This window comes from Convolutriloba macropyga, chromosome 9 (genome assembly GCF_964194025.1).
Source record: "Convolutriloba macropyga chromosome 9, txConMacr16.3, whole genome shotgun sequence".
Taxonomy (NCBI): domain Eukaryota; kingdom Metazoa; phylum Xenacoelomorpha; order Acoela; family Convolutidae; genus Convolutriloba; species Convolutriloba macropyga.
In genome coordinates this window covers 32,779,282-32,792,556 of record NC_134476.1, presented here as the reverse complement: position 1 = coordinate 32,792,556, position 13,275 = coordinate 32,779,282, and the positions used below count along the sequence as shown (strand labels likewise).

Here is a 13,275-nt window from a genome sequence, read left to right as displayed (position 1 = left end):
ATATTTGGCCCTTTCACTTTTCACCTTTCTTTTTCCGAGACAGCTATGCAGTTTTTTCTTAATCCATATAAGAGCAACTAACCACTAATAATCGCTACACGCTTTGTTTCCGAACAGTTATAATACTGAGATAGGATTTAAAAAATTAATTAAGAAATTATTCGATATTCTATATTGCAGACACCATTTGCACTTAAACATAATTACTAATTTGGTTTACTTTCAATGGAAATTTGAGAATTACTGTATTTTTTGAAGAAACCAACGAACTCTTTAATTAATTAGTAAATATTAATAGCAGGCAGCAAAATCTAACAGCAGTTCTTAAAATTAAGATAAAGCAATGCTAAAACAACAATTAGATCTACTTAGTCTTGCATATCTAAAAAATCCGGATAACTTTGGCAAAAATAAGTTTGAATATTGTTTGGTTATAATAACCCTATAACTTCATACAGTAGTTGAATTCGAGTCTTTATTCAATAGCGATTCCATTTCAATAACTACTGAAACCGGTCGAGAATTGACCATTTCTCCGTCGCTTTGTTTGTTCACGCCTGACTGTTCCAGAAGTGCAGTGCTGAAATTGGGAACTGAAATGTCTTTATTCAGTTTTGATCTCACTTGAATTCCATGAACACCTCCGGCTGAAACCTCGCTAAGTTCGGACGAGTTCCGAAGCACAAGTTTCGATGCCGGAAGTGGATTTGAGCTATTCAAAACTCCCGCATATGATGGCGAATTCGTATTTGAGGAGCTCAATGGAGGCATCGATTTCCGATTCCCCGATACGTGACCAACTTCGGGATCCAGGTACCCCAGGTTGTTAAAGAACGCCATGCTTTCGCCAGATGACCACTCTTCGAGAGATTCCATGTGTTGCAAGGGAGCCAGTTTGGAGCCTTGTGATCCGTCTTGACTCGACCGGCGTGATCCAAAGTTGCCAGACATACTGCCTCTGTTACCCTAAAACCAAATGCTTGTTTCTGTTAAGTTTTACTACAAACTGCAGATGTGTGAAAACTCAAACACATAATGTGTTCTCGATAATACTTATATGATGTTGCATCTGATTCTTTTTTAATTTTTTACAATATAGCAGAATTACAGAAACAGATATGACCGACTAACGTCGGGGAATTGCTCTCAAACGACCGGCGAGCGGTTAGCTTCAGCAGCTAGCCAATGTTTAGTGACCTCTGGGCAATACAACTATCCCGTTTCTGAAAGCGAAAATGTGTCAGACAAAAAATTGCATAAAAGACAAACAGGATTAATATATTTGCTACAAATTGCTTTTGAGAGCAATTAAAAATGATATTATAGAAAGTTTCTGTTAGGTCATTTATGATAACACACAATTCTACTATAACTCATTGCTGATGAGGATCAGAGATGATGACATCACGCCACATAACAGCAGCTGCGGCATCAACAAAGAGAGAGAGAGAGAGAGAGAGAGATAGAGTGTGAGAGAGATAGAGAGAGATAAAACGTGAACGAGAAAGAAAAGAAAAGAGACTTTAACCGACAGCGGGAGAAAGAGAGACTGGAATATTTCCATGAAGGGATTAAAATCTGCAACTTCTTGTTTTCTAGCCTTGTCAGTAAATAAATCATATAGAAAAAAACTGCAAAAGGCAAAATTTAAAGTTTCACCTTCGCAGTAAAAAAAATAAAAACATTTTTTGTCTCAAAAGTTTTGTAACGTAACCCATCTCCGAGACTTGAAAAGTTTTGTTAGCCAGTAATGGTCGTTAAATTCAGAAAACGACAAAATATTGAAAAATTGTGAAAAAAATTGCAAGTTTTAGCAAAATCTTGCTGAACTTCATGATACTAATATCGTAAGAACCATTTCATTGTTCCAGGAGACAATCAGTTATCCCTGTTTCAAGTCTGAGATAGTTTCACAGGCACAAAAGGTCCATACACTTGGAACATAAAACTTTTTCCAAAGATTTGAAAATTTTAAATTTTATCCAATATTTACAAACAGAGGTCATAAAAAATGTTGATCGTCATCCCATTAACTCTATAAACTATTCAGCAGCTTTTTATCAAAACAGGGAGGAGGTCTCAGGGCCTCTGCCGCTGGAAAAAAATTCAAAAAAATGAAAAAATTTTAAATATTTTTAAAAATTGCTTAAATTCATGATATTGAAATCTTGAATAACATTCAATTTCATCTATAAACTTTGCAGTAACATATAACCAAACCCTAGAGAATGTGCCATGGATCTTGAGGCTAGAGAAACCTCAAAAATGACAAAAAATTCCGAAAAATTTAAAAAAAATGCAAGTTTTAATAAAAAAAGAAAGAAGAAATTGCAAAACTTGTGATATTAAAAAGTTGAAAAGTAATCCATGGCCAACAAAAAATTATCCAATAACTTATTATCAAATCTTAACGGAATTTTTTTGACCCTTGAGTCTCAAAAAACCTCATTAATGTCATTAATGACAATCAATGACAAAAAATTATCAAAAATATGCTAAAATTCGTGATGTTAAGATCTTGCAAGACATTCCATTTAATTTTGTTTAAACAGTATAAATTAAACAATAACCTAATTTCAAACCCTAGAGGAGGTTCCTTGGCTCTTACGGCTAAAAAACTTTCAAAAAGACTTGAAAAAAAGCAAGTCAAAAAAAATTTTTGACAATAAAAATTTGAAAAACTGTTCCATGGCCAGAAAAATTATGTCAGTAACTTATCATCAAACCCGTTAGGATGTTTTCTGGACTCTGGGTCTTGAAAGACATGAACAAGGAAAAACAAATGTCAAAAAATTTGAAAAAATTGCACGTTTCGTCAAAAAATTGCTAAAATTCTCTAAAATGTTGAAATCATTCCATTAACACTGGAAACTTTACAGTAACCTATTATTAAAACCTTAGGGAGGTTCCTTGACACATAGGGCTGATAAGAATTAAAAAATGTTAAAATTTTTCAAAAAGCTTGATAAAAATTGCAAAATAGTATAAAATTGCGTTTTAGCAAACGGTTGTGCGTCAGTAGCTAGCCACGGGGGGGGGGGGGGGGGGGGGGGGGCACTGGGGAGCTGGGGGGGGGGGCAACATTGCGGTGGGTGAGGTGGGAGCAATAGTGGGGGTGTCTTCAACCTCTAAGAACCGCCCTTCACACCAAGTATAAGTATAAGTCTCCAAAACAGTTTGAGCTGAAACAGAGCTGAAAGGTTCTAAGAGCACTTGATCACTTGATGCCCACTGGGCGCTACCTGTTTATCCCTTTTTTGAGGACGAAAAGTCAAAAGCGTCAGACAAAAAATCGGTCAAGCGAAATATCGCTTAAAAAGACCGACAGGACTAATATAAATGCTACAAACTTCGTTTGAGAGCAATTAACAAACAATGAAATCATTTTTTTCACGCAGCATTTGAAGTGATATTTTTGAAGAAAATATTATGACAGCATCTCTCTCGACAACTTTAACTGGCTCCATCGGAAGGACATATTAGAGGTTCTGAAAGTTGTTTTTTGACGTTTGATAGCTAACGAAACCTTTAGATTTTGATTAACATCAGGAGTTGTATTTGAATATTTGCCTTATTTTACATGACGACAGGACAATCTCTTTTACGCTTCTGTGTTCTCTTTCTCTGCTTCATTTATTTGGATGCACATAGTTGCTTCCGTTACAATTTCACATCCTGTTTTACATCATCACAATGACTTTCTTGTTTTACATAATGCAAAAATGAGGGCTTCGAAATCAAGCTTATGGCAGTTGATCACGGTGAAAGAGAGAAGGAGCTAATCCTCACTATTCATAATTTTTGACTGTCAACCCCAGTGATTGTGGAATTTCTATCGTGTAAGATCTGATAAGATGCTGACTAAGAATTTTTATCGTTCAAGATCTTATCAGATATTACACGATAAAAATCCCTCTTATCAGATCTTACACGATAAAAGTTCTGGTAAGAGGAATTTTTATCGTGTAAGATCTGATAAGACATCTTATAAGATAAACATTCTTCTTATCAGAATTTTTATCGTGTAAGATCTGATAAGACATCTTATAAGATAAACATTCCCCTTACCAGAATTTTTATCGTGTAAGATCTGATAAGACGGAATTTTTATCGTGTAAGATCTGATATGACCTGTTTTAATTTTTTCAATATAATCGTATAACGTAGTCAAGGTCCTATGAATAAAAAAAAAGAATCGGTCAGCTAACGAATTATGAAACAAAAAATGCTTGTTGATTCTGTTTTGGCGGAGGTTTTAGTGTGAGACTTACTGTGTACTATGGCTAAACTTAGCAGTCCAAGATAGTTTTGGTCTTTGAAAAAAAATCAGCCTAGTTTGATAATCACCGCTTCGGAGAAAGCCCCTGCCACTCAAATAATCTCTGTTACAAAATCTTATAAGTCTTAGAGACAGTATAAGATATTTTTCTTTTTGTTGCTCTGACACTTAAATGTTGCATGCTGTAGCTTTTCGGCTACTGCTTGAGAGCAACTTTGAATTGTCTTCAATATGAAGAATATAGCATACTTCAGGAATTTATATAAGAGGAATTTTTTTATCGTGTAAGATCTAATAAGAGGAATTTTTATCGTGTAAGATCTTGTAAGAGGAATTTTTATCGTGTAAGATCTTATAAGAGGAATTTTTATCGTGTAAGATTTTATAAGAGAAATTTTTATCGTGTAAGATCTGATAAGAGGAATTTTTTATCGTATAAGATCTTATAAGAGGAATTTTTATCGTGTAAGATCTGATAAGAGGAATTTTTATCGTGTAAGATCTTATAAGAGGAATTTTTATCTTATAAGATCTGATAAACGTCTTATCAGATCTGATAAGAAGATGCATCCCCTTACAGGCTATTAGCAAGATGGTTTTGTCAGAAATTTGTCAGATCTTACGCGATAAAAATTCCACAATCACTGGGGAATATATCCTATATATGCCCAGTGTTAGAGAACTAAATTTTTGGATTAAAAAAATTAAGAACCCCAAGCCCCCAACCCCCCCCCCCCCCCTCTTACATGCATGAGTCTCATGATGGGTCTGGGTGGAAGGGCGCTGGATCTGTTGGGCATCTCACTGTAATTGTCCACATCTTCAATTGTGCAAACTGACTCCGCAATTGACGCCTTCCTCCCGCCAGCAGTTGCAAATTCTAAACAAATCATAATTGATGGAACCATTGAATAAGGATCAACACGAACCGAAAGGTTTCTTCTCTAATTAGGTATACATGCCTGAGTCAAAAACAAAAAATCGGTCTTCAAAGAATCGTGCCAGACGTATCATTACATTGCAAGATCTTGCAAGATTAATTTTTGTTCTCGACTCAAGCAGACTTTTTTAATTGGAGAACAGACCTTTCCTCTAATTGTGATCTTTTTTGTCAGCAATTCTGGAATTATTGATGTCTTTATTTCCCATACAAAAATTGTAGGCAGCGTAACCACAAACGGTATGGCGTGCAGATCTAAATAAGAGTTTTTTTCTAAAAACTTATTTCTGTTGATCCATTACCAAAGTAGGCGTCTTTATGTTTCCAGAGAATTTTTTATCTTTTCAAAGACAACTTTATCTTTTACGGACAACTTTCATGATTGAATAAATAGCTGCAATGGATCAGTTAAAAAATATTATCTTTTCTGACTTATATGAGATAGAGAGAAAGCAGATTTCAGTTCTGAAAAAACAGAGCGAGAATGCTAAAAAAGTAGTTTGTAACATTTATTTATTACGAACATGTCTCCAATATTTGCCGGACCTCGGCATAAATTCAATTTCTTCAAATCCTTGTGGAAAAAACAAGAAGTTTTAAGAACATTGCAGGCTTAGTATCGTTTGACTTTTCTTAATTTTTGTTTTAAGTCGTTTGAGGGAGAATATTATGCCAACCGAATATTCATTAATCGAAAATCAATAAATGAGCCTCTCGTTCATTAAGGTACAGCAATGACACACTCAGCGGTTGAAATTTATTTCTCTTTATTAAATAACGGCGTTGAACTCTTGAACTGATTTTCATTTCGCTTTAGTTCTTTTTTTACAGTCTACCACTGTTTCATGCAAACGTTTCTATAGATTTCAAAAAATTTCAAGAGAAAAAAAAGCTTATAAATGAAAACAACCGACTTTCTGTGAACCATCCGAGTTTTTCTGAATTGAAAGATAAAATTATGTCACCATTTATTTTTTAACAATAATTAAAGTGACTAAAGTGACAAATAAAAAACGAATTGGTGCATTTATCAACGTTTATTTTTGAGACAGCGACAATCAGTTAAGATTTTCAGTACAAAATCCAGTGTTTCTCATTTGAAGCAGAAACACGTATCTGTTGACAGAAAGCTCAGCTTTATCTAATTTTCCCCCTTTCAATATAGATTTATTAGAAGAAAACATGCTTAAGATTGTTAAGAAAATTTTATAGAAAGCGTTTCAACCCAAACTTCAAAAAATTCAGTGCTATATATACGTTTAAAGCTTTGATTTTTTTCTCTCAAAAAATTACAATTGAACAATTTTTTAACACCAACACTTTTTTTTACAAATTTTGTAGCTGCTTCCTAAATCAAATTAACAAGCGCCCGATGTAAAAAGTGGCGCTGGAGGATTTTTTGGGAAAAGCTTGCGGACATTACCTTTTGAAAACTACACTTGCCGAAATCAGCGACAAAGCTAACCCTGTGGAAAAAACTTGAATTAACGGAAGCTAAATTCTTTACTTCTTAGATGTTAGTTTTAGCTACAGTAGCAATGGGTATATTGGTGAAGAATCTCCCAAATCAAACGACTAGATTAGATTACAGTCAGCGACGAGATCAAAGGACTAGAATCAATACACTTGTCGCCAGTATATACCGACGTATATACCAGCGTTTGAGTGTGTCAGATTTTTTTGCCTTTGCTTTTTTCCTGGTCTCAATACATTTTAGCAGAAAACGGCGATTATGCTGAATATATATACGCAGTACCATCTGATTTTAGTCGTGCAATGGATTTTTTAACGTTGCTGCTGTGCTTCTAACCCATTAAAGACAAAAAATGGTGCCCATGCCTTTAGAAATGAGCAACGTGCAAAAAAACCGACGATAAGAATAAATCTCAATAAGGGTTTTAGCTCCCCTCCGTTTCACGGACTTAGTTTTGCTAAAAGTAATGACAAGTTTTCTTGCGGGGCTTTTAGTTTATTTTTGTTTTTTGCTTTTATTTCTTCTCATCTATATATTGTTTTGTGCAAACACACAATTTTCGTAAAAAAGAGAAGATCTGTTCTACGTTCAAAAGAGTGTAGCACTTATGAAATTTGATAATTCAAACTATAGTCTTTCAAATATTTCTCTAATATTCATATTTGATCTCATCTGAGCAAAAGTGAAAACGGTTAAAATTTTTGATAACCTACCTTTCATACTTATGTTTGTATAGTGCAGACAACTTCGTGTCATGTGGACAAATTAAACCCCCCTCCTCTCAAATTAGTTGTCAAATAAAGATCTTGGAAGACTCCAGCAAGATAACTGTCTTTTTGTATATGTTTTTGAAGTGGACCTGTTTTCGCATTCGATCTAATCAGTTCCGTTGATGCAATTACTCACTACTACTACAAAATATAATAATGCTGCTTTTCTCTATGTGTTCCAAAATTAAGACGTTTATCATTGTAGCCTCGGTATAAAAGATTTATTGCGTTGGTTGACCATACCATATCCGATTTTAATACCTGACTGGATTGCGACGAGGCTATAATGGAAAAGGATGAAAACTTTGGGTACATAGAAACGCACTGGCTTGCATAATAACTACAAAATCAATCAATATAATGGCCGCATAGTTTAAACAGAAGTATCTAATTTCACTCTAAGAGTTTTTTTGCTATTATTTGGCTAGAATAATCTTGCATTATTATTAACTGATAACTACAAACACAAAGGCGTAAAAAAAACAAGACTATTTTGCCTAGTAAATTTGTACAGTATTACACATAATCCAACAATAGCTCTCAAACGAAAAGCAGGGCCGTTAATACTAGCCAGCTCACGCTTTGAGTCTTTAGCTTATAAAGACGACTTAAAAGAAAAAAAAACAAAGAAACAATCACAAAAATATGATCTAAAAACTCAAAAGTTGTAGTTACCACCTGGTTACCACCAAATTAAGATATCCTAGTCTCGAAAACAACAAAACATAGTTCGCGCTACTGAAAAATTTGTATTTACAATTTCGAATATTGACATTACTATTTCACGGGTCTAGGAAAAAAAACCCCACGGAAAAAAAACACTCATAAATTTAGATAGGAATTAAACCCTCGAGGAAATAAACACCCACGGAAATAAATCCCCATGGAAATAAACCCCCACGGAAATAAACCCTTATTTTAAATTTGAAATTCGGTCTTGATAATTTGTTCGGTGATTATGTGATTATTTCAAATCAAGTCTCACGGGCCTCTACAAGCTAGCTAAATGCGCAGTTTTTTAATAGTCACATGGGGGTTTATTTCCGTGAGTTTTTTCAGTGGGGATCTATTTCAGTGGGAGTTAATTTCCTATCTAAAAAGAAATGGAATTTTTTTCCGTCGGAGTTTTTTTTCGGAAGCTGCTATTTCACAATTTGTCAAAGTTGATAGTAAATAAATCGTAGACAAGCAAATCATTAAGTTTCAAAAAACATGCTATTCGGAGTTTTTATAATGACGGAAGTGGTTAGAGGAAAAATAAATTCTCATTTTTCGAACCGTCAGTACCTCTTATGCTCACTAGGGGCAAGAACTAACCGATTAACAGTTTTTCAAAGTTGAGTACAAGAATTTGAAAGATTTCGACAAAATGTAAAAAGTGGTTCTTCATGTGTAACTGTCATCCCAAAAAGCAGGGATAAAAATTCCTTTTAGAACTTTTTAATTTGAAGAATCAAAATCAAAAGTAACAGTTTCGATAAACGACAGGCATTTACAATAATTACAGTAGCGTAAGTTTATTAAACAATTTAGAAAAAAATTGAAAAACTTACATAAAAAAATAATATTGACAAGATTGAAGCAGTGATTTTAAGGATTTCGGTTCACCGAATATTAATGGAAAGTTTAAAAACTTTCAAGTTTCTGCTTACAACTTTTGTACCAATTGCTGGATCTTAGGATATGATTGGCAACAGAGTTGACATGAAAATGAGAAAATGCAAGAAGACTTTAATTTTCTTTCCACCAATTTTGGCCACCAATTTTCTTTCCATTCCACTACACCATAGGTACGTTACATAAGATTATAACTTACGTTCATGTCACTTCCCGAAAAATTTTTGATTCCTGAAAAGTTTTGTTTTTCAAATTTTTTGGGAAAAATATGTTTTGCTTTCATAAGGCGGCATTATTTCCGGTTGTTTTACATTGTGATCAAGTAGACCTCTCCCTGAGAAACGTAAAGTTTTTCGTTATTTTCTACAAGTTTTTTCAGTTTTCGCTGCCAATGTTTTTTCGTTTATCTGCAAATTCATGGTAATGCCTTGGTCACTGAACAAATTGGTCGGGATAACAAAACTATCCAAATCGTTCGATTTAAATATTTGTGGAAAGCGAACTTTGGATGGTTTTACGGGAAATTGTAGAGAAAAAAAAACTGCGGAGACTTTCATAACGGCTCTTCTGTTTCTTACTCTAATCTTAAGCTTTACCACACGAATTATACTGTTCTTTGCTTCAGTAACGTACAAAATTTTGAAGACTTTTGATTAGCAGAACTAATCAGGTCACCAATAAAAGCTTTGCTAGTTTTTGTTTTGGAGCAAAATAAAGTTTTTAGCTCAACTTAGCGCCCCAGGAGTTACAAGTTAATCTTATTGGTTATTATATAAAAACATAGCAGGACAAGTCCGGAAATATAATCCAAAGAATTGATTGAAAAACCTGGAAGCACTCTACATGACCAACAGATTAATTGAACAATTCCAGCCAAAAGCATACAAAATAATCTCAAAAAGTTGAGAAACTGAAATCATACACTTAATCAAACTAAACAAAAGTATACTCATTGCTAAAACTCTTGAAGTTTCTACCCCAACGGCAATATTCGATCCCTTTAAATATACCTATTTAAAAAATATGTTTAAAACCAATTTTTGTCTCTGAAATTGGCCCAGCATTATATCTGCAAGACCTAAAAACTTTCATTGGACCTTGAAGATCGATCAACTCAGAAAATGACAGAAAAATTCAAAAAAATTGAAATCAATTGCCAATTTTATAGAAATGTTGCTGAAAATCGTGATATTAATATCTTCAAAACCATTTCTGTGTCTCTAGAGGCTATCAGGTAACCCAATTATAAGCCTTAAACAATTCATTGGATCAAAAAACAAAATAAGTTTGTTCTATTAAAATGTTGAAAACCATTCCATTGCCCCTAAATACTATGTAATAACTTACTATCAAACTCTGGAGGAGGTTACTTGGCAACTGAGGCAAAAAAACTGAATAAAATGCAAATGTTTTTAAAAAAAACTTCAAAAAAATGTCAAAAAGAATTGCTTAAGGAAGAACCAGGACCCCAATTATTGCTACAAACTTCGATTTGATCACTTACATAGCACTACAAATTGTATCGGCTGATTGAACTAGTTAATGAATTATTAATTGGTTCATGCATATAACAACAATGAAAAGTACATTATTTGTTGTGGAATAAATAAGCAGAACAAATGAAGTGGGCGAAGGTATATATATGCGGTTGAAGTTACTCTAATCAACAGAAGATAATTCAAATGCATATTAAGAAAGCCTTTGGACTGCGGTGTCATTTCGAGTGTTGTGTCATTTTGGAACTCATACTTACTTTTGCGATGGACTTCTATCGAGTTCACTGCACAAATATTGCAAAAGAGTAGTTAGTAAAATCTAACACGAAACCGGACAGATTTTTCGAAGGATGATTGAGGTATTTTCTATCTACGAGAAACAAAATTCTAAGTGTATATTATAGACTACCGTTTTTGAGATAGCAAGTTATTAATGGATTGAAACAAGGCCCATGGCAGAGTGACACCATTAATGGTGAACGTCAAAGGATTTAGCCTATTGAACTTAATTTACAGACTTACATGACAAAATGTGGTCAATAACTCAAGTGTCCGGAAACAAAGCTATCCAATAACACCACGTACAGTCAAATTAAGGGATACAAAATTCAAGTACATTTGTAAATTATTACTTAAAAGATAAAAGAGACCATCATATTGTGCTGCATTAGAATCTATGTATGTAGTACCCAAGTCCTGGTGCTCGTCGAAGATCACTCATGATCAGATCACTCTAGACAAAAGTTGTGTATGATCAGACCTATGCAGACCACAAAGGTTTATGATCTCACTTTGGCCCATTCAAAATTCTCGGAGGATTTTTTTAAAATCCTTGTTCCAAAACAAGTGGGTTATGATCAGATTTCACAACCCAAACAGGAGTATCATCTAGATGGTATGTATGATCATAGGAAATTATTTAAAGATATTGATTCAGTTCTTTAATGTTGGTTTGATCATTGGTGGATTTGAACGAGCACCCGAAGCAGGGTAGTTGGGGAAGAGAGTCTAGAATTATTGGAAATCAAATATGGTTATGCAAAACAGCTCAGTTGAGTGTGCCTGAAGTAGTATTAAAAACTATCTGCACTTTTTCTGAATTTTTCACGAGTAAGTGAAAAAATAGGCATAATAATTTATAATGGTGGACTAAAATGGTATTCCCCCTCAGAGTCTCAATCAGAGTCAGAATATGAAAAAATTCAGTGTCTGATATCAACGCATATCAGAGCCAAATATGTTATGAACAGACTCTGTCCACATTCGCAACAAAATCAACTTTTTTGTTCTTTCTCGTCTCTCTAGTTTTTTTGGTCAGTAGAAGCAGAACAGTAAGTTAAGAGGTCAATTTTCTAATCTTTCCCTGGGTGTCTTATGAAGAGACCCGAAGCGAGGAATTGGTGAACTACGTGAAAGGGGGTTAGAAAGTCTGGATTGTTGGAAAAATCAGACGCGCTCAATTGAAGCCAATTTTTTGAAAAATCCAACCTTTGAATCTGGGGTCCGTTATACTATCTGTCAGCCTGTTGGGGTGCAACACAAATCTGGGCAGGGGAGGAGGCCTCCTTTCGGAGTATGATGAGTCATCTGGCTCCACGGGTACCATTGTGGGCGGCAAACTGCACATTGCTAGCCCCATCTTTCGGGGCGACTTCTTGGGCGACGAAATTTTGGGCGACTTTTCCACAATTTTAGTCTTTGATTTCAAAGAACCCTTTAAACTTCGTTTGAAACTAAGCGAATTGGTTAGCCCCGAAGACGAGGATTGACTGGGGGACTTGACGGAGGAGGGTTTCGTGTTGGCCATCAGACGTCGTTTGGGTGACTTCGGGGTCAGCATGGCTTTCAAAGACGAGCTTCGGCTCACACTGGGAGTGCTGGGTTTGTTGGTTGGTTTTTGTGGGCTTTTGGAGATTTCGGTTGCTGTTGTCGCTTTGATCACATGGTGATCATGCAAAAGTGACTTTTGCTCCTCAAGTTGTTCTTCGGCTTTCTCTGAAATGTTACCACTTACAATCACTAGAGCATTAGAAAACTTTATGGACCTGCATCAGCTATCTTTTAAGACCCTGCAAATTGTTCCTGCTCACAAAATGATATAATAAAGTATGTTTATAAGAATAATACAGCATAGCACCGTTATAGTGCAACTCTCCAAAGACTTAATAGGAGAGAGAGGTTAGGCAGCTCAATTTGGGAAATATATGCGCTGGTGGTTTCTCTATAAGAGCCAATTTCTTAATGTGTAAGTAATACAATGAATACTAATAAAGAAATAAGGGAAAAGTCCGCGCAGTTACTAAATCTAGCCGTCTTAAAAACTACCTCATGAAAAGTCGAAGTTCATTTTAGAGCACTTCTTTTGCAATAGGTTTGGAGTTGCGTAAGTTTTCTGTGAGAATTGCTAGACGGCGACAGTTGAAATGAATATCCAAAAAGTATTCTAAACGATTAGAGATTTGAATCTAAATTGTGAGATCTCGGGGATGAGTTTGATGGTAGACCAGGAGGAAAGGAATCTAACAATATATTACCGCAGATGGTGGCGAATGAAGAGAAATATGCTGAACAGAACATGTAATGCAAAGTTTAATTTTAAAAAATTATGACTAAAATTATTGCGGTAATATGTAAATTGGTACATGTTGTAGGTGGCTTAACATTACCTGCCACGGAAAAATAGTCATTGCTGTTATCGG

The 13,275-nt window shown here is 34.7% G+C and overlaps 2 protein-coding genes across 2 annotated transcripts in view; one reads left to right on the top strand and one right to left on the bottom strand.

Annotated features, from left to right (window-relative positions):
* The window catches only part of LOC142345738 (tetraspanin-3-like), a 550,337-nt gene that overhangs the window by 146,897 nt on the left and 390,165 nt on the right, over nucleotides 1-13,275 (top strand). The window lies entirely within an intron of this gene.
* The window catches only part of LOC142346187 (protein unc-80 homolog), a 151,187-nt gene continuing 138,043 nt past the window's right edge, over nucleotides 132-13,275 (bottom strand). Inside the window, exons 44-47 of the mRNA XM_075398696.1 lie at nucleotides 12,065-12,571; nucleotides 10,834-10,860; nucleotides 5,026-5,159; nucleotides 132-966 (exon numbers count right to left, since the gene is read on the bottom strand). Of these exons, the coding sequence (XP_075254811.1) occupies nucleotides 451-966; nucleotides 5,026-5,159; nucleotides 10,834-10,860; nucleotides 12,065-12,571 (1,184 nt within the window). The 3' untranslated portion in view covers nucleotides 132-450. The remainder of the gene's footprint in view (nucleotides 967-5,025; nucleotides 5,160-10,833; nucleotides 10,861-12,064; nucleotides 12,572-13,275) is intronic.